The sequence below is a fragment of the Bubalus kerabau genome, chromosome 6, assembly GCF_029407905.1.
Source record: "Bubalus kerabau isolate K-KA32 ecotype Philippines breed swamp buffalo chromosome 6, PCC_UOA_SB_1v2, whole genome shotgun sequence".
Lineage (NCBI taxonomy): Eukaryota > Metazoa > Chordata > Mammalia > Artiodactyla > Bovidae > Bubalus > Bubalus kerabau.
Window position 1 is genome coordinate 28,947,845 of NC_073629.1, and position 18,786 is coordinate 28,966,630.

Sequence of the window (18,786 nt, forward strand, 5' to 3'; positions counted from 1 at the left end):
CTGGGGGAGAGATATGGGAAGGGAGTGCACTGGAAGTTTAACACCCTGTCTAGGGGGTGCCTCTAACCCTACCAGGAAGATCTGGGGAAGCTTCCCAGAGGAGGTGATGTCTGATACACATCTGCAAGTGTGTGTAGGAGCTCACCAAAAGTGTGCTCAAGAACGGAGCTAGTTTCACAGCAGGTTGCCCTGGGGGTGGTCGCTGGTAGGCAAGTCAGCACAGTTAGGTGCAGAGTCCCATCTGGCAGGAGCTCAAAAGGGGCCTGTACTGCTAGTGGGGACAGATGATTTACACTATTTGGTCTACTCTTACTTAAAATTAAATAATTTTTGAAAAGACACACTTAAGAATGAAAGAGAAAGTGGAGGAGGAAGGAAGGGGGGAAGGGTAGACTGGCTTAGTAGGGGGTCAGGTTTAGATTCTATTTCTGGTTCAGTTTTTGTAACTGTCGGCCTGTTAATTCATTTCTGTGGATCATTTTCCTTGCATCTGAAAGGGAGATAGATGATAAATCCTAACCTAAATCACAAGCTAACAAGAAACTTGAAGTGAATGTATTTGAAAAGCTGAAAAACATCACTCATGAAAAGAGAAAACATTATCAATATCATGCTTACAGGCATGCACCGGTGGCTGAATAGCTAGACTGGCTCAGACGTCCCAGAGCTATATACTTTTTTTTTTTTTGCCAGGCATGGATTGGCATGTTTGTGGATTTTCAATCATCAAATCTCAGAGCTGACCTGGTGCTCCTACCTGCAGAGGGTGGGTTCAAGGCTGAGGCTTCAAGACAAATCCCCAGCAGCCCTTCCCACTGCCTTCACAGGGGTTCAAACCACTGGGCAGGGCACAGCGCTGGGAGAGGTGTCATACTCACCCTCCCCAAGCCATTCTGCTGCACACACACCACCTGCCCATGGTGACTGCCTCACTGGCAGGTGGAGAACTCAAACGATTCTTTAAGCAGTGCTACCAAGTTCATACCACACCACTGGGCAGAATTTCTGGGACTCTGTGCGTCCCTTCCTAGAAAAGCCCACCCTTCTGGATGAGGTGCCCAGATAGCCCAGTTGTCTGAGCCAGCCCTGTTTAAGTCTGTCATCCTAGTGTAACAGTCGTAGCATCGCCTTTCACTCTCAGAAGGGCCCCAGTTTGAAATTCCAGGGTCACCTTGCTCTTAGCCGCCAGGGGAAGCCTCCTTGTCATCCTCTGGGAAGGTCAACTCCGAGGGACCCAGAAACGACCCTCAACCAACACTCAGGGCCCGTGGAATAATCCTCCTTTCTGTTTCATTCCAGGTGCATAGCGTAATGCCCATGTTGTTCTACACTCTGATCACAGCTCTTTTGATCGGCATACAGGCAGCACCGCACACCGAGAGCAATGTCCCAGCTGGACACGCCATCCCTCAAGCCCACTGGATTAAACTTCAGCATTCCCTTGACACAGTCCTCCGCAGAGCCCACAGCGCCCCGGCTGGGCCGATAGCCGCCAGGGTGGCAGGGCAGACCCACAACATCACTGTGGACCCCAAACTTTTTAAAAAGCGGCGACTGCGTTCACCTCGAGTGCTGTTCAGCACCCAACCCCCACCTGTGGCCGCAGACACTCAGGATCTGGACTTCGAGGCAGGCGGGGCCGCCTCCTTCAACAGGACTCACAGGAGCAAGCGGTCGTCATCCCACCCCGTCTTTCACCGGGGGGAGTTCTCGGTGTGCGACAGCATCAGCGTGTGGGTGGGGGACAAGACAACCGCCACGGACATCAAGGGCAAGGAGGTGATGGTGCTGGGAGAGGTGAACATCAACAACAGTGTATTCAAACAGTACTTTTTTGAGACCAAGTGCCGGGACCCCAACCCCGTGGACAGCGGGTGCCGAGGCATCGACGCGAAGCACTGGAACTCGTATTGTACCACGACCCACACCTTCGTCAAGGCGCTGACCATGGACGGCAAGCAGGCCGCCTGGCGGTTCATCCGGATCGACACGGCCTGCGTGTGTGTGCTCAGCAGGAAGACTGGGCAGAGAGCCTGACCTGCCGCAGCTCCCAACCCTTCCCTGCTCCCCTCTACACTCTCCTGCGCCCCTCCCTACCTCAACCTGTAAATTATTTTAAATTATAAGGACTGCATGGTAATTTATAGTTTATACAGTTTTAAAAAATCATTATTTATTAAATTTTTGGAAGCAGCTTGTGTGCTGGCCCTCCAGTCATTCTGCCTAGGCTGACCATCCACAAGTCTTGGTTCGGAGGCTGCAGGGAGGAGGGTCCATAGTACCCTCTGGCTTTCTCTCAGTGTGAGTGTGCTCAGTCGTGTCTGACTCTTTGTGACCCCATGGACTGTAGCCCACCAGGCTCCTCTGTCCATGGGATTTCCCAGGCAAGAACACTGCAGTGAGTTGCTATGCCCTCCTCGAGGGGATCTTCCCGATCCAGGGATTGAAACCCTGTCTCATGTATCTCCTCCATTGTGGGCAGATCTTTACCACTGCACCACCTGGGGTATCTTACTCTTTCTCGCAGACACACCTGTAACCCTCACCCACCAGTCGCTCCCAGCCAGCCGTGCCACTTCGGGGAAAGCTAACTGGGTTCAGATATTAGCCTAAGCTGGGCATGATTAGGAAGGGATGTCTGTCAGATTGCAACTTTGTTCTGCATTCCAGAGCCAAAGATACCTAATCCTTGGATTACCAGCCGAGATTCTTGAGCCTTGATTGCTTCATTGGGGGAAATTCATGGAGCCTCATTAGAAGGCAGATCCCTGCCGGGCACAGAGCTACCTCCCACCTCAGAGGGGCCCAGGCTGGGTCCTGGAAGGATGGATGGATAGGAGGAGACTTGCACTAGAGGGATAGGAGGAGACTTGCACCAAAGACTAATAAGGCAGGCTCTTTTTGTGAGAGGATGATCTGCTTTTTTTTTTTTTTTTTTGCTGAAAAGCTCTCTCAAGGAGTTGTAACAAAATAATCTCAGGAGGCCTGTCAAGGTAGATCTGATTACATGTTAAGATTGCCTTAGCTCTAATGGCTGGCCCTCAATTTATCCCCCAGTGGCTTCCTGCAGAAAGACTCCATTCCCCCAGAATACATGATGACCTCTAACACTCCTGCCACCCATTCATGGCCCCACAGAACTTCCAGTGGCCCCAGCATCAGTCCAGAATCACAGGAGCCAGAGACCAGACCAAAATTAATTTTTTTTTTTTTTAAAGAACTTTTTAATTCCTACCTGGGTGACTTCCACAAGTGACCAAAGGTGGATGGGGTCATGGGACCTGTGGAGAAGATGACAAAGATGAGTGAGAACCAATACAAACAGCAGGGTAAGGGGCAGAGGAGGGGTGAGAACTCTGCCCCTCCCTGACAGAGAACACTAGACAAGAGAAAGACAGGGGGTCAGGGGGTCTGATGATGGGGAGCACAGCAGAGGAGGAAGGTGTGTCATCTTTACCAGCATCAGGATCCCTGGGCCGCTAAGAAATCCAACACCCTGGGTAGTTTCCTGAGTGGTTTTGGTTTTTTGGATTGTGTGTGTGTGTGTGTTTAAGCTGGGGGTGTGCTCATCCACACTGGCTGTATCAGGAGAGTCCTAGAGATGGTTGGAGGTGACAGGGACTCCAGGTACAGCCTGGAGCAGGGCTCTGTCCATCCTCAAGGTGCCACTCTCCCCTGCAACATTTTTGTCTGTTTTGTGTTTTGTTTTTTCCCCAAAGGCACAGAATTTTTTCACTTCGAGCACTTACATAGGGATGAAAATTTTGCTTTCCTACCCTTCCTCTTCCCCCCAGGGTAAAAGGCCGATCTAGTTTTTGTAACAGGCCCAAACTGCCCCTCTGATTAAAAAAAAAAAAAAGTAAATGGTGGTATCCATTCATCTGTAACTCTCCCTGTTCCCCTGCCTGCCCGCCATCCTCAACCCAATCCAAACAGGGCAAATTAGAAACATAGGGAGCTTTGGCATGAGAGACATTTGATTAGGGTGAAAGCATAATGAAATGGGCCCTATTTTTCCTATCAAAGCTACTGCAATTGGAATAAAGATTTATGTACAAGAAACACCAACCAGAACGTTCTGTGCTGAGATACTTGCTCAGATAAAGGCTGCAGGGAGGCAGCCCTCCCGCTGACCTGTGACTGTGGCTTTCTCCCGGGCTCCAAAGCCAGTGGCCTTGGCCTTCCCGGCCCCTCCTACAAACAGTTCTGGGGGGAGCCCTTCCTCTGAGGGCCAGACAGGCCTCTTGGGTCCTGAATGTGGGGAGAGAGGGGGGCATTCAGGAAGCATCCACAGGGAAGCAAGGCTATGTTTGTGAGCAGCTGCACCTTGTGGAGAGTCTGGAGAGCCACCACCAGCCCTGTAGGACCCTGGGGGTGACTGGGACCCCACTGCCTGCCTGGAGGGAAGGCAGCGTCCAACCGCTGAGGAAACCAAGGCTGGCAGCTGGGTAAGAGAAGGCGTCCCCTCTCCACTAACAGTATGGCCTCCCCCAAAGGCAACATTTGCTCCAGGCTGAGTTCTGGAGTCCCATCGTGGGAGCCGAAGTTTTCACACAATGAGAGGGGATATGAGTTTGGCTGAAAAGACTCAGAAAGGTCCAAAAGCATCCCAGAGCCTGGTGGCTTCTATAGTTTGTATCTGCCCCTCCTCAACAGCCACACAGCGGGGAGCTCTGGCTTCCAGACCAGAAGCTGCCCCCCAGGGGCTTGCTGGGTCACCAGAGCCCCAGACACTTGAATATGTTGAAAAAACAGCTCAACTGCCGATTATATTCTGCCCAAGCACAACACCTGCAAATTCCACAAACTTCCACTTCACTTGCCTCACTGAGGTCTTCTTAACTGGGGTCCACAAAAGCCCAGATCCCTCTTCCCTCCAGCACGCCTGCCCCCAAATGAGTGCAGACCGTGGCTTGTCCACAGGCTGACGTGGCCCAGCCCTCCTGCTGAGGCTCGCACTCCCCTCGGCTTGAGGCAAGATTCCCAGTTCTGGGGGACAAGAGCCACATTTTGACATGTGGATTCTAGTTTACATTTCAAGTCTGTCCCTGTGACTTCCCTCTCCCTCAAGCACAGCACCAGCCTCCCCTGGACCTGCGTTCCCTCCTAACAGAAAACCTACAATGGGGACACAGCTGTTCAGCAGACCTGAGTAGAAGTGTGGGCAATCGAGACCACAGGGTCCCCCTCAGTGGTAAGCTCAGTCTTGCCAGGGTCCAGCCCCAGCTGATCCAGGGTATTCGAAGGAGAGACGGCATCAGCAACCTATTTACTTAAATACTCATCAAAGATATAAAGACTAATAGAATGAGGATAGCTCAGTGAGGAAATTCAGTGGAGAAAAGAGGCTGAATAATTCAGCCAGAAGGTGAGAGAAAGAACGACATGGGGAGACCAAGTTTCGGTGAACAAGGCCCACACTTTATTTTCCAAAGTAGTTTTTATACCTTAAGTTATGCATAGAGGATAATGGGGGAAGGGGTAGAGTCATGCAGTAAGCCAGGCTTTCTTCCTGCAAACTTATCATATGCAAAAGTTTACGTGATTTGCATCATCTTGTGGCCCGGAGGCCTGTTAACATTTTAAGACCCTTTCTTCAGAAAACTTATTTTTCTCTAAAGGTGATTAGTCAGGTGCCACCCTCCAAAAGCATTAAAGTTGCATTCCTATAGGGCAAAGGTGTGGTGGGCTATAACAAGAAAAAGAATTAACTCAAGGGTCCAAGGTTACAAACATGAAAGCTACTACTTACACCAAGTATATTAATCAATACACTGCCAGGGACACAGCAGGTAAGGGATATGGAAACTTAGCAGCAAACATTGGCCCAACAAGTGAAAAACCCTTCACCAGGGTACAATTTCTAATCAATCTTTTAACGGCTCAAAGGAATCTGTGTTTAGACAGTTTAGAACATCTCCTGCCTCTCACAGTTGGGAGGCTCTGAACAATCACATGTGGCCGGAAAAACCTATTCAGGCAGGCTAGAGGACTTCCAAAGGAGTTTGTAGGTTGAAACACTGTCACACCCAGGAACTTTATTAACTGGAGCTGTAAGTTAACTCTTTTTTTAGAGAGAGGTAGTGGGAGACAGCCCCCCATAAAGTCAGAGGTGTAGGTGAGAGCACAAAGCAGAAAGTAGGCAGACTCTGGTTTTGGGGGTAGATGCTCGAGAATTTCCAGGGGGAGTCCTGAGGCTCGATCCCACCTTTGCATATGCCGAGCGTCCTTCCTCATGACCTTTGCCATGGGTGGAGCTCCTGCTCCCAGCATCTCCCCCTTTTTTTATTTCTTAAAACAGCCAGATGCAGCTCAGTTGCGAGCTTCTGAATGTTCTGCCGAAGAATCCTGACAATACAAGGAAGAATGATTATGAGAAGCAAAATTAAAGCACCAACAGATTAGACAGAATGTTTTTTCCTGAAATGAAGTTGAGAAAGTGTGAAAAAAGTCATTAGCTGCTCCAGCGGCGGTAAAATCCAGTCGAGAGTGTTCCAGGGTCTGTATTTGATTATGAAGTTTCCCTACGTCCAGGCCAATGTCAGAGCTGTTCCAAACACCTGAGATATGATTTTTGATTTTTTCCCATTCATAATCTGTCTCGTTTACCTTTAAAGATGTCACACATATCCACCGGTAATCAGCGTGGCAAGACAGAGCCATTTTCACTTTTAAAGCCTGTAACTCAGTCCCAATATGCATTATTGCCCCTTCCGAGGCATCTACCCTCATCTCCAACTTTCTATCTATAGTTTCCCGTGTTGCTAGAGTTAGAGAAACATTTTTAGACATGGTATCAACATATTGGGCAGTATGCACTTGTTGAGTCAATGATATTGCTGCCACAGTAACAGAAGTAATTGCTGCTATTGAAGCTGATATTCCTAAAATAAGTAAGCCCACAAATTGCCATTGTCACATTAAATTTTGTAGTTGTTGTAATACAGCAAGACCAATAATTATCATATCAACAAGTGGTAACATCATAAGATAAGGTGGACGTTGTAACACTACAAAGGAGCAAACATTATATTGAGGGTTTAAACAAGATGAGAGCATGCATTGTTCACAAGTCACTACATTGGGTCCAGCAGTGAAAGTCACATGTACATTAAGTTTTCCAGAATCGTTGGTAAAGAGAAAAACATAAGGAGAGGGTAGACAAGCCAAAACAGAATAAGTAGAATTATTTTCTGGTTGGAGTTAGCGCTGCAGCAGCCCTGTCGGTCTCGCCGGGATCTCGATGTTTATCTTGCCTCCCCTTGTGGCGGGCTCCTTTTGTGATTGAAGCAATGGGGGAACTGGATGTCTGGGGGACTGCAGCAGGGCGAATCAGCCTGTCCCGGATCTAAATTGGAGAATCTGCATCCTATGGAAAAATACAAGCACATCCTCGACTGCTAGTTAATAATGGGTCAGGACCCTTCCATTGTCCTGAGAGGAGGTCCTTCCATTTGACTAATGGTTTTGCATTCAGTTGCTCGGGGCACCAATGGCGAAGCACTGCAGTAGTTTCGGCTGAATCAGAATTTAAAATATTTATTACGAAAAGAGCATGTTGCAAGATTTGATGGGGAGAACTATACTTAAACTCCCCTTCTTTTAATTTTTGAATTTGGATTTTTAATATTTGATGTGCTCTTTCCACAATGGCTTGTCCCTGTGGATTATAAGGGATGCCTGTATTATGTTTAATTTGAAACTTTATACAAAATTCCTGAAAAGACTTAGAAGTGTAAGCAGGAGCATTGTCAGTTTTCAAAGCTTTTGGCAGGCCCAAATATGAAAAACAAGTAAAGAGATGTTGTATTACATCTTTAACCGCCTCTCCGGTATGAGCAGTTGCAATAATAACGTGAGAAAAGGTATCTGCAGTTACATGAACAAAGGACAGTTTTCCAAATGAAGAGACATGAGTTACATCCATCTGCCAGAGTGCATTAGGTTTGAGACCACGAGGGTTAACTCCCATAGGTAGACTATTATAAACAGTGGGGCAGTGTAAGCAAGAACGCACGATCTCTCGAGCAGTCTCTCTGGGAATTTGGAATTGATATCTTAAGGCAGTAGCGTATTGATGATGAAGTGAGTGAGAGGCTCTGGCCTCCTCAATCACAGTAGCCACTGTATTTCTGGTTAACAAGTCAGCCAAGTCATGAAAGGCATTTAAAGGGCCGGGCAATCCGGAATGAGCCCAAATGTGTCCAATGAAAAATATTTTATTTCTTTTCCAAATATGTTGCTGTAATTTACTTAACAAATAAAATACGGTAGTCTTATTTTCAGGCAAAACCGCAGTTTCAATGTGTGGAAACAGCTTGACTACATATTGAGAATCAGAATACAGGTTAAATTCCTCATCTGCAAACATAGCAAAAGCCTCTATAACTGCTGTTATTTCAGCTCTTTGAGCTGAAGTTTCCTGTGTTTCTAAAACCTTTTGGTGATTTTTAGTAACTATGGAGGCTTTACCGTTTGCTCACCTGTCAGTAAAGGCTATCTGAGCATTTGGAATAGGAGACTGTTTACATCTGACAGGAAAAATAACTGGATGTCCGGATATAAAATTCAGCAAAACATGTGAAGGTAAATGATGCAAAAATTTGACCAAAATAGTTTCCTATAGCAATCTGCCAATCCTCATAAACATTAGAAGAGCATCAAGTTGTTCCTTATTATATGGAATTACAATTTCTGATGGCTCTTTACCAAATAATTCAATGCTCTGCTTTTTTCCTTTAATATCAAAGTAGCTATCAATCCTGGATAAGAAGCCGCTACTTTTTTAGTTTGAGCGGGAAGATGGACCCGCTCTAGGGGGCCGTTTTGCCATAAAACCAATTTTTTGTCTGGCCACCCCAATTACACCTATGGGGGTTTTATGGCAAAGGAATTGTCAAGCAGTTGTCAATTTAATTTTTAAAATTTTTAAAATTTACATTTTAACAACATAAATTTAGAGATATTTTAATTTAGGTCTAATGTTTAGTTTAGGTCTCTGTATAAATTTAAATAATAAATGGATAACCTCCTTATCTCATTTTGGTATACAGATATACCTAAATGCAAAATGCAATATGTATTTGTATATGGCAACAAGTATAAACTTATTGACATAATCAATATACTTGAATTAATCTTTATAATTAATACATTAATTAATATATATTATAGCAATACAACACGTACACAGCTAATAACAACAAACACAACCCAATGTGCTGTATATATAATATAATTATACAGTATTTAGAACATATATCATCACAGCACATCAATCCATACCAATTAATATCAGCCACACACACATTATATTACTGCAATATATATTTAATTATACAGTATATATATAATATGCACATATAGTATACATATTAATTTATATACAAATTAAGTATAGATCTATAAATAGAATTAGGTATACCTTTATTATATTTTATTTATATCCATACCTAATTAGGCAAACTGTAATTAGGCAAATATATTTATATTATGTATTTATAACAATATATAAAGTATTGTTAATTGTACCGCCTGTTGATAACTAAGAAATTGAGAAAACCCTTTTCTGAGTATCTCCTATTTGAGACAGCACATCCCTCCCCCATAGGGTAAAGGGGAGCGTAGGAACTACATAGGGTTGGAAAGTTCCACAGGTATCCTCAAACTGCCAATCTAACATTTTTGAACTTTTAACTACTGTGGGGGCTTGAGGGCAAATGAAACAAAATTTGACCCCTGAAATCTATCAGGGCAACTTGCCAATCATCAGTATTTTGTAAAAGACTTGCAGTTGATCCTTATTGAATGGAATTACTATATTTGCTACTTCTTTTCTAAAAAGTTCCATACTTCTTTTTTCCTCCTTTTATAATTAATTGTGCCACCAAGCTGGGATAAGATAAAACTATTTTTCTTGGGGTCACTGGTAGATGGAACCAATGGGCCTTTTTGTCACAAGCACCCTGTAGGTGTCTGTTTCGTGGCAAGAATAATTTAATCTCATCTGTTGGTAATATTAATCCTAATTAACTGATCATTTAAAGTCTCATCTACTTTAACAAGAGCCAACTCTGTCTCATTAGTCAACTTTCTCTTAGAACTGGAATTAGGGTCGCTTTTTAAGCAATCAAAAAAAGGCTTTAAATCTGCAGTAGTCAGTTTTAAATGTGGGCATATCCAATTAATGTCCCCTAATAATTTTTGGAAATCATTTAGAGTTAGTAAACAATCTCTCTGCAGCTTCAAAGGGGCATTATCAGTTTTCAAAACTTTTGGCATACCTAAATATGAGAAGCAAGTAAAGTGGTGTTGCACAGCATCTTTATAAGCTTCTCCAGTTATCATTTTGTAACCTAAATCTGGTTATAGCTTTTTAGATGACAAGCAATCATCTAATCTTTGCTTGAATACTTCCAGCAACGGGGAACTCACTATTCTTCAAGGTTTTAAACTCTCCCTCACCTTTTTCTCTACAGCATTCCCACCCCACATACCACTTTCTCTAATCCCACCAACTCATTTTCAGTAGTATGTGTTGGCCAGGAGCTGGGTCAGTCTTTGCCGGAAATGTTAAGAGACATCTGTTCCTGTGTCTAATAGCCCTGACATTTTATTTTCTTGAATTAAAAAAGAAAATTTAAAGGCCTAGAAGCTGTAATGTCCTGTACCCAAAAGGCTAGATCACTAGATCTAAACGCTCTGTGGCTCTTAGCTTGAGAAGTCAAGTTTTTTCCTGTCTGATAAGGTAAAAGCAAAAACTGTGTTATTCTTTGACCTTTATTAATTTGCACAGTTTTGATAGGCGACGAGATCAAAACTTTGATTTCTCCAATATAATCAGAATCTACTACATCATATACCACCGAAATTTCTTGAAAAGAAAGCGAGGTACGCCCTAGCACAAGTCCTACAATGCCCTCAGGTAGGGGGCCAGCCACTCCCATTGGAATCGAGCAACCAGCACGTCAGGGGTTAATACTGTTGCTAAATCCCCTTACCGTTCTGCTTGGTCATAAGAGAAACACTTTTTATTTGTAGAATCCTTTTCTATTACTATTATTTTTCTTTCCTTTTTTCTTTTTCACTTTTTTCTTTTTCTTTTCTTTTCTTTTCTTTTTTTTTTTGCTTGGGTGAGGCCCCCCTGAGGGGTTTATCTGCAAGGAGCGGGCTCTGTATATTGTGTATTCTTTAAAAGCCCCTTTGTTTAAAAGAATTTCTTTTTTTTAATCTTTTTCAGCCTTAGGCAATGCTCTGGGAGGCTTTGGATGTAAACTGGGGGATTCCTAGGCCCTGGGAGGTGCAAGTGGAGGTGGGGTAGTCTCCTTAAATCAGAAATTGTTGGATAAATTTTTAAAGGTTTGTGTAGAGGGGGAGGGGGCTTGCCAGGCGCCCGGCCGCTGCGTCCTGTAAGCCTTCTCCTTCCTCCGGAGGTAGAGCACAGTCTCCCTCCTTTTCTTCATCAATGGCAGAAAATATGATCTGTGCAGAAGGTGGAGACCCACTACCATCCACCGCCATAGCCTCTCCCATAGGCTATCCAACAGCCTCATGATGGGGGTCCAGAACATTTTTAATCATATTTATAGGATAAGTTTTTAGTTGCTTTTTTACCTTCACCCAAGTATCTAAATTAACAGTAACCTCTTCTGGAAACCAAAGACACTATTCTTGTACAAATGAAGAAAATAATTGAATGGTAGATTTTTTAACTTTGATTCCTCTCTTACTTAATAACTGCAAAATTACTCCTATAAAGAGCTGTCTTTCATTTGATTCAGTGTTACCCATGTCAGAAAATTAAGTATAGTAGAAGATATAGTTTTAGTTTTCAAAGATCAGGTTTTCCTTCAACCTTTTAACTCTAGAAACCGGGTTTTCTCTCTAACCCTTTAACACTTTAAATATTTCCCACTCCTCTCGCCCTGTCTATCCTACAGGGGGGTCCGCGGCACCCTGAGTTGGGTCCTAGCCATCCCGAAAACTTGACACAGGGGGAACAATAGGGCTGATGACCCTAATTGTTCCGAGGGAGGGGCAGCAGGGCTGATGACCCTAACTGCTCCGAGGGGGAACAGTGCTGATGACCCAGATTGTTCTGAGGTGGGGGCAATAGGGCTGATGACCCTAATTGCTCTGAGGGACCTACCTTCAAAAAGCCTGTCCGGGCGCCACTTGCCGGGGTCCAGCCCCGGCTGATCCAGGGTATTCGAAGGAGAGATGGCATCGGCGACCTATTTACTTAAATACTCATCAAAGATATAAAGACTAATAGAATGAGGATAGCTCAGTGAGGAAATTCAGTGGAGAAAAGAGGCTGAATAATTCAGCCAGAAGGTGAGAGAAAGAACGATATGGGGAGACCAAGTTTCGGTGAACAAGGCCCGCACTTTATTTTCCAAAGTAGTTTTTATACCTTAAGTTATGCATAGAGGATAATGGGGGAAGGGGTAGAGTCATGCAGTAAGCCAGGCTTTCTTCCTGCAAACTTATCATATGCAAAAGTTTAGGTGATTTGCATCATCTTGTGGCCCGGAGGCCTGTTAACATTTTAAGACCCTTCAGAAAACTTATTTTTCTCTAAAGGTGATTAGTCAGGTGCCACCCTCCAAAAGCATTAAAGTTGCATTCCTATAGGGCAAAGGTGTGGTGGGCTATAACAAGGAAAAGAATTAACTCAAGGGTCCAAGGTTACAAACATTAAAGCTACTACTTACACCAAGTATATTAATCAATACACTGCCAGGGACACAGCAGGTAAGGGATATGGAAACTTAGCAGCAAACATTGGCCCAACAAGTGAAAAACCCTTCACCAGGGTACAATTTCTAATCAATCTTTTAACTGCTCAAAGGAATCTGTGTTTAGACAGTTTAGAACATCTCCTGCCTCTCACAGTTGGGAGGCTCTGAACAATCACATGTGGCCAGAAAAACCTATTCAGGCAGGCTAGAGGACTTCCAAAGGAGTTTGTAGGTTGAAACACTGTCACACCCAGGAACTTTATTAACTGGAGCTGTAAGTTAACTCTTTTTTTAGAGAGAGGTAGTGGGAGACAGCCCCCCATAAAGTCAGAGGTGTAGGTGAGAGCACAAAGCAGAAAGTAGGCAGACTCTGGTTTTGGGGGTAGATGCTCGAGAATTTCCAGGGGGAGTCCTGAGGCTCGATCCCACCTTTGCATATGCCGAGCGTCCTTCCTCATGACCTTTGCCATGGGCGGAGCTCCTGCTCCTGGCACAGTCTTTCTTTCACAGGCCTGACTGGAGCTATGGGAGCCCCAGTGCCCTGGTGCTGAGGAAGCAGCAGCTTGATGGTCGGAACACTGGGCTTGGTGTCAGCAGAGCTAGCTTTTAGGCCCAGCTCCCCCATTCCTATCTGTGCAACTTTGGCAAGCTCCTCTTTGACATCAGTTCCTGCAGCTGTGAAATGAAAATAATCATTCCTATATCCCAGAGTTGTGAGCGTGAAGCCAAACCAAGTATTTGAAAGTAAACAATCATGTTCTATACAAGTGCAAGGCAAAGTAATTTGTTCTAAACTTAGTAACTTCTGTGTTAATTGTAGGAGAGTGACAATAATGCTGGTCCTCAGTAGATATCTGTTTGCTGTCGGATACATAGATTGGGTAAAGGGAATCTGGCTAGTGGACATCGTGGAATACAGGTGCGGCACAGCCAGGCCCCAAAGGGCAAGAGCAAAAACAGCAGTTCTTCAGCTCAGATTCTTCTTGAATCTGGGCTCAGGAAGGCCACCTAGATTCTAGAGGTTCTAGTGTCATGGTTAAGAGCACGGGCTTTGGAATCAGACAAGCAAGTTACTTCTGCATAGGCTATGTGACTGTAGGCAGGTTGTTTCACTTCTCTGAGTTTCAACTTTTCATCTGTGAAATGGCCATAACAATACTTCTCTGGTGACTCAGAGGTAAAGAATCTACCTGCAATGCAGGACACATGCGTTAGATCCCTGGGTCGGAAGATTCCTATGGAGGAGGAAATGGCAAACCACTCCAGTATTCTTGCTGGAAAAATCCCACGGACAGAGGAGCCTGTCGGGCTACTGTCCATATGGTTGCAAAGAATTGGACACAACTGAGCATGTGTGTGTATGTGTGTGTGTGTGCATGTGTGTGCCTAGTGTATAATAAATTTTAGTGTTGAAAAGTAGAATTGGTAGAGAAACTCTAAAAGTTTGTTAGAATGGAGTGGACAGCTTTCAACAAGGCAAAGGAGGTTCATGAACGGACAGCTCTGCAGGATGTATCACAGGCCCCTTTCGTGACAAGCAACGCTGATGGTGATCATCAGCATTCACTAAGAGCTTGTTCTATATGAGCACAGCATTTAGTAGTTCATGTCAATCAGCTCCGAACAAGTCTATGGGCTCTAAAACCAAGACCACCTTAAGGAGAACACGGAAGGCTATGCTTTCTGTTTTATGCATCCCTGCCAGAGAACTGCTCCCTGGCTATCTGGGATGTGTTTACTTCCCCATCCCTTGGCATGTTTATAAACCACTGGCTTTGAGAGTTTCCACGTGTCAAGCACGTGGGCTCTGTTTTATTCCAGTTCACTTGGGTCTGCAACTGGAAAGCTCTGACCTTCTCAAAGTTCACCTGGGTTTGTGTAAATGACTCAGGGACGTCGGGTCCAAGATGAAGTTGGGAAGGTCCTCCTGCAGCAGTCTCCTGAGGAGAATCCCTCCAACCCAGGGCTATTTCTTAAAACGAAGGAAGTGCTCCATCTGTGTCCCCTCAGCACCTGGCCCAACCCCGCATGTGGCAGGCACTCCACCAGTGTCTTAAGATAATTAAGACAGAAGTTAATGCCCATCTTTTTCTCCAACACCATCACCACCACCACCATCTCCACCCTCTCTGTGTCTGCACTGTATCAGCAGGAAACGGGTTAATGGTCTGAACTGAAGGTCATTCCAGAAGCCACTGCCTGGGAAATATCCAAGCAGCTTTCCGAGGTTGGTGTCTAATGAAAAGCATGATCAGACCACCACAGTCAAACCCTAGCCTCACCACTAGCTGGGCTGAGTGATATCAGACAAGTTACCTTTATTCTCTGCCCTTCAGTTTTCTTATATGGAAAATATGGATGATGACAATAGCACCTACTTTGTTGAGTTGAAAGGCACTTTGTCCAGTGCTTGGCACTTAGTAAATTATTATGTATAAACCATATGTAAAGACATACATATCTGTATATTCCTAAATGCCCACTTAACGACACAATATACAGATACACGGGGGGCTTCCCGTATGGCGCTAGTGGTAAAGAATCCATCTGCCAATGCAGGAGATGTAAGAGTCCAGGGTTTGATCCCTGGGTTGGGAAGATCCCCAGGAGTAGGAAATGGCAACTGGCTCCAATATTCTTGCCTGGAAAATTCCATGGACAAAGGAGCCTGGTGGGCGACAGTCCATGGGGCTGCAAAGCATCAGACGCGAAGGAGCACACACAGGTACACTCACAGAGTCCTTGCGAGCTATGAAGCAGCCAGGAAGTGTACATTCTACACTTATACGCACCCACACACTGACTTAAAATCACAGAACAACAGACAAATCACTGCAATGATGCCACAGTGATAAGATTCTGAATGATGGCCACAGTGATAAGAGGCAATCAGGTGGAAATAGTAAACCCAGGAAGACTTCCTGAAGGAAACAGCTTCTGAAGTGTGTTTAGAAAAAGAAGTTGAATGAAATTATTGTCTGTGCTGGGACTTCTTCCAGATTTACAAACAAGGTAAAACCCAGATACGAGGTTGCCCAGCTCTTGATGACACAGAGAGAACAGCTGCCCCTGTGCTCTCACCTCGGTCTGAATGATTGGGTCAGCCAATAAATTCTTTCAGGTTTTCCATCTCATCTTACAGAAAAACTCGAACTTATTGGCCAACCCGGTACAAACTGGCAAAGGAACCAGCTTCACCTGTAAACACAGACCATGAGAAAACTCAGATAATAACAGTGTAAAATCCTACTGGTGAATGCAAGGTCCCCGCATGCTGTCCACTCAATCTTTGTATTCAATCAAATGCTGATGGGCTAGTCAAATAGCTTCTGAATATGGGACTTCCTCCAGCCTTATCAGCTGGTTTCCTTGAAGCTCAAAGTAAATAGGAAGAAGAGGGGCCCTCAGAGTGGGCACCGTGCTGCCCTGGCTCCAGGGATGGACGTGGGTGGGAGGCCAGCTTCGACGCCCTGGCTGACACTGGGAGCCACAGCTAGGCGCAGTCTCCGGCCTGGAGGCCTCTCCCCCTTTATCTCGCCCTCACCATTCCTTTCACTTTGAAAGGAATAATGAAAGTGCAACTTGCACACTGTCTCGAGATTGCATATGATAATTGGAAACATGTGTCCGAGCTGGCATCCCTTCAAAGGACTTTGGAACTCGGACTTGGGCCGTCTTCTGATTGCAATAGCAATCCCCTGAGCTGGCTTTCCAGCCTTCACATTCCTTCAGCTGCACCTTAGCGTTAACTCTTGCCAGGAGAAGGCTGCTGCAAGCCGAGCTCATTCCAAAGGCTCTGCAGAGGCTGGCAGTAACAATTCACAGGTATGCAACGAGGCTCCAGATTTGGCATCTAGGCAGGAACTTTTCAACAATAATAGCAAGAACCAGCAGCCCCATTCTCCTCTTTGCAGAAATGGCACATTGATGAGTCAACACCCCAGTGGGAGCCTGGGTCTTCTGGGCACTGCCTGGACTCTCAAGGGATATGATGCTGCTTCCTTTCTGATTTATCAGGGTGATTTTTGCTACAAAATATACCAAAATGTCTTAATCTTATCAGAAAGCTCCTGACAGAGAAACAGAATCTCTGTATCTCCAATCTCTGTTGTAACTCTCCATTTAATCACCCATGCTGTATAACTCGGAGAAGGCAATGGCACCCCACTCCAGTACTCTTGCCTGGAAAATCCCATGGATGGAGGAGCCTGGTAGGCTGCAGTCCATGGGGTTGCGAAGAGTTGGACATGACTCAGCGACTTCACTTTCACTTTTCGGTTTCATGCACTGGAGAAGGAAATGGCAACCCACTCCAGTGTTCTTGCCTGGAGAATCCCAGGGACGGGGGAGCCTGGTGGGAGGCCATCTATGGGGTTGCAGAGTTGGACACGGCTGAAGCGACTTAGCAGCAGCAGCAGCAACAGCTGTCTAACTGCCAGGAGAGGCTGAGGGGACTTAATCAGATGAGCAGAGACCAACTGCACAATGACGACAAGCAGGTGCCACGCTGGGCCCTAAGCAGGCAGAAGATAAATGAGGTTCCTTGGCCTCCAGGACTCTATGTCTGCATTGTAGGCTAGACACAGAATTTTGATCTTTCTTTCAACTTTTAGTCCAAATATATCTACAGCCACACACCCATAGCACATCAAATACCCCCTGGTATTGGCAGCAATCACCCTGCCCCCTCACCTTGGCCTCCACTTGCTTGTTCCTGACTTCCTCTCACTCGTATCTCATCCTCACTGAGTTCTAAACCCTTGACCTTGTGCCCCTGACCCTGATCCTGACCTGGGCTTTACAGGGAAGTGTTTCTCAAACTGTAATGTTCACCTGAGTCACCTGGGGATCTGATGCAACATGTAGTGGGTAGGAGGCTGAGATCCTGAATTTCTAAGAAGTCCCTAGATGTTGTCCATAAGGCTACTCTGGGGACCACACACTTGAGTAGCAAGGTCATAGACCACACATGGCCTCCCCTTGGTCTAGACCTCAGTTCCCCCTTGGGAACTCTAACCAGACACATCTTTAGTTCTCAGAGTCCAAACTGGCTTTGGGTACACAGTGCTGGTTCTGCTCCAGTCCCTGGGAATTCAACCGCTGCCTTAGGCTCCTGAGTTGCTGTCCCACTAGGTCACTGCTGCTCTCTTCCCTTGAGAAGGGAGAAGTCAGAAAGGGCCGACCCAATTTACATCATGCTGGGAAGAATGCAATGGGAGCTACAACCAAGTCTTGAGGATGCAGAAACTTATTGCAAAGAGAAACCCGGGGCGGAGGCAGGGTTGCAAGTGTCAGACCTCGAAGGCATATTTGGTGTTGAGACAGAAAGAAAGAAAGGCACCAGCCACACAACACCAGGCTCATCCTAGTTGTAAAAAAATTAGTGACAAGCAAACACCATAGCTCTCTCTCCTCTCTGACCTGTAGTTTCCTTGTCTTGATAACAGAGGGATGAAAAATCATTTTCATCAGCCTTAGACACTGTGAACTGTCCTAAAACTTCCCAGAGGGGTTGTTTTTTACTGCACTGAGGACAGTTTACATAACACTTGATATAACTATTGGCAACGGCTGTAAAAAAAAGTCACAATTAAATGTGTAAAACAAGTAGCCCTTTTCCATATCAGAGTTTGTCACCCATCAGCTTCAAGTAGATGAATTTCATAGCCAAACCACATCAGGAGTCACTGAAGCACTTGAAAATCTCCAACTGGATCCCTTGGTAGCCATATGTAGAGTTTCCACCTCTGGCTCTCATCCTTAAAGGTGATATGCAGTTTATTTATGGTTTGTTGTATTTGAAGAATGTCATTTAAAAATAACAACCAGTTCAATTTCTTCTCTATTTAGTCAGGTCCCTTCTGTGTCTACAACAGTTACTGCTGCCATTATAATCTCTCTTCTATCCATTAAGTAAAAATATCACTATTTTGAGCAAAATATCATGGACACACACAAAAGAGTGTGGCTTTTAGTTGTCCTAAGAGACACTTTGCTGGAAGCAATTGTGAAGATTTCAAGCTCCTTAAAGTTTATCAGAACA

At 45.2% G+C, this 18,786-nt stretch overlaps 1 protein-coding gene across 1 annotated transcript in view; it reads left to right on the plus strand.

Annotated features, from left to right (window-relative positions):
* The window catches only part of NGF (nerve growth factor), a 58,227-nt gene extending 56,034 nt beyond the window's left edge, over positions 1-2,193 (plus strand). Inside the window, exon 3 of the mRNA XM_055586869.1 lies at positions 1,300-2,193. Within this exon, the coding sequence (XP_055442844.1) occupies positions 1,312-2,037 (726 nt within the window). The 5' untranslated portion in view covers positions 1,300-1,311 and the 3' untranslated portion in view covers positions 2,038-2,193. The remainder of the gene's footprint in view (positions 1-1,299) is intronic.
* Positions 2,194-18,786: the final 16,593 nt, after the last annotated feature.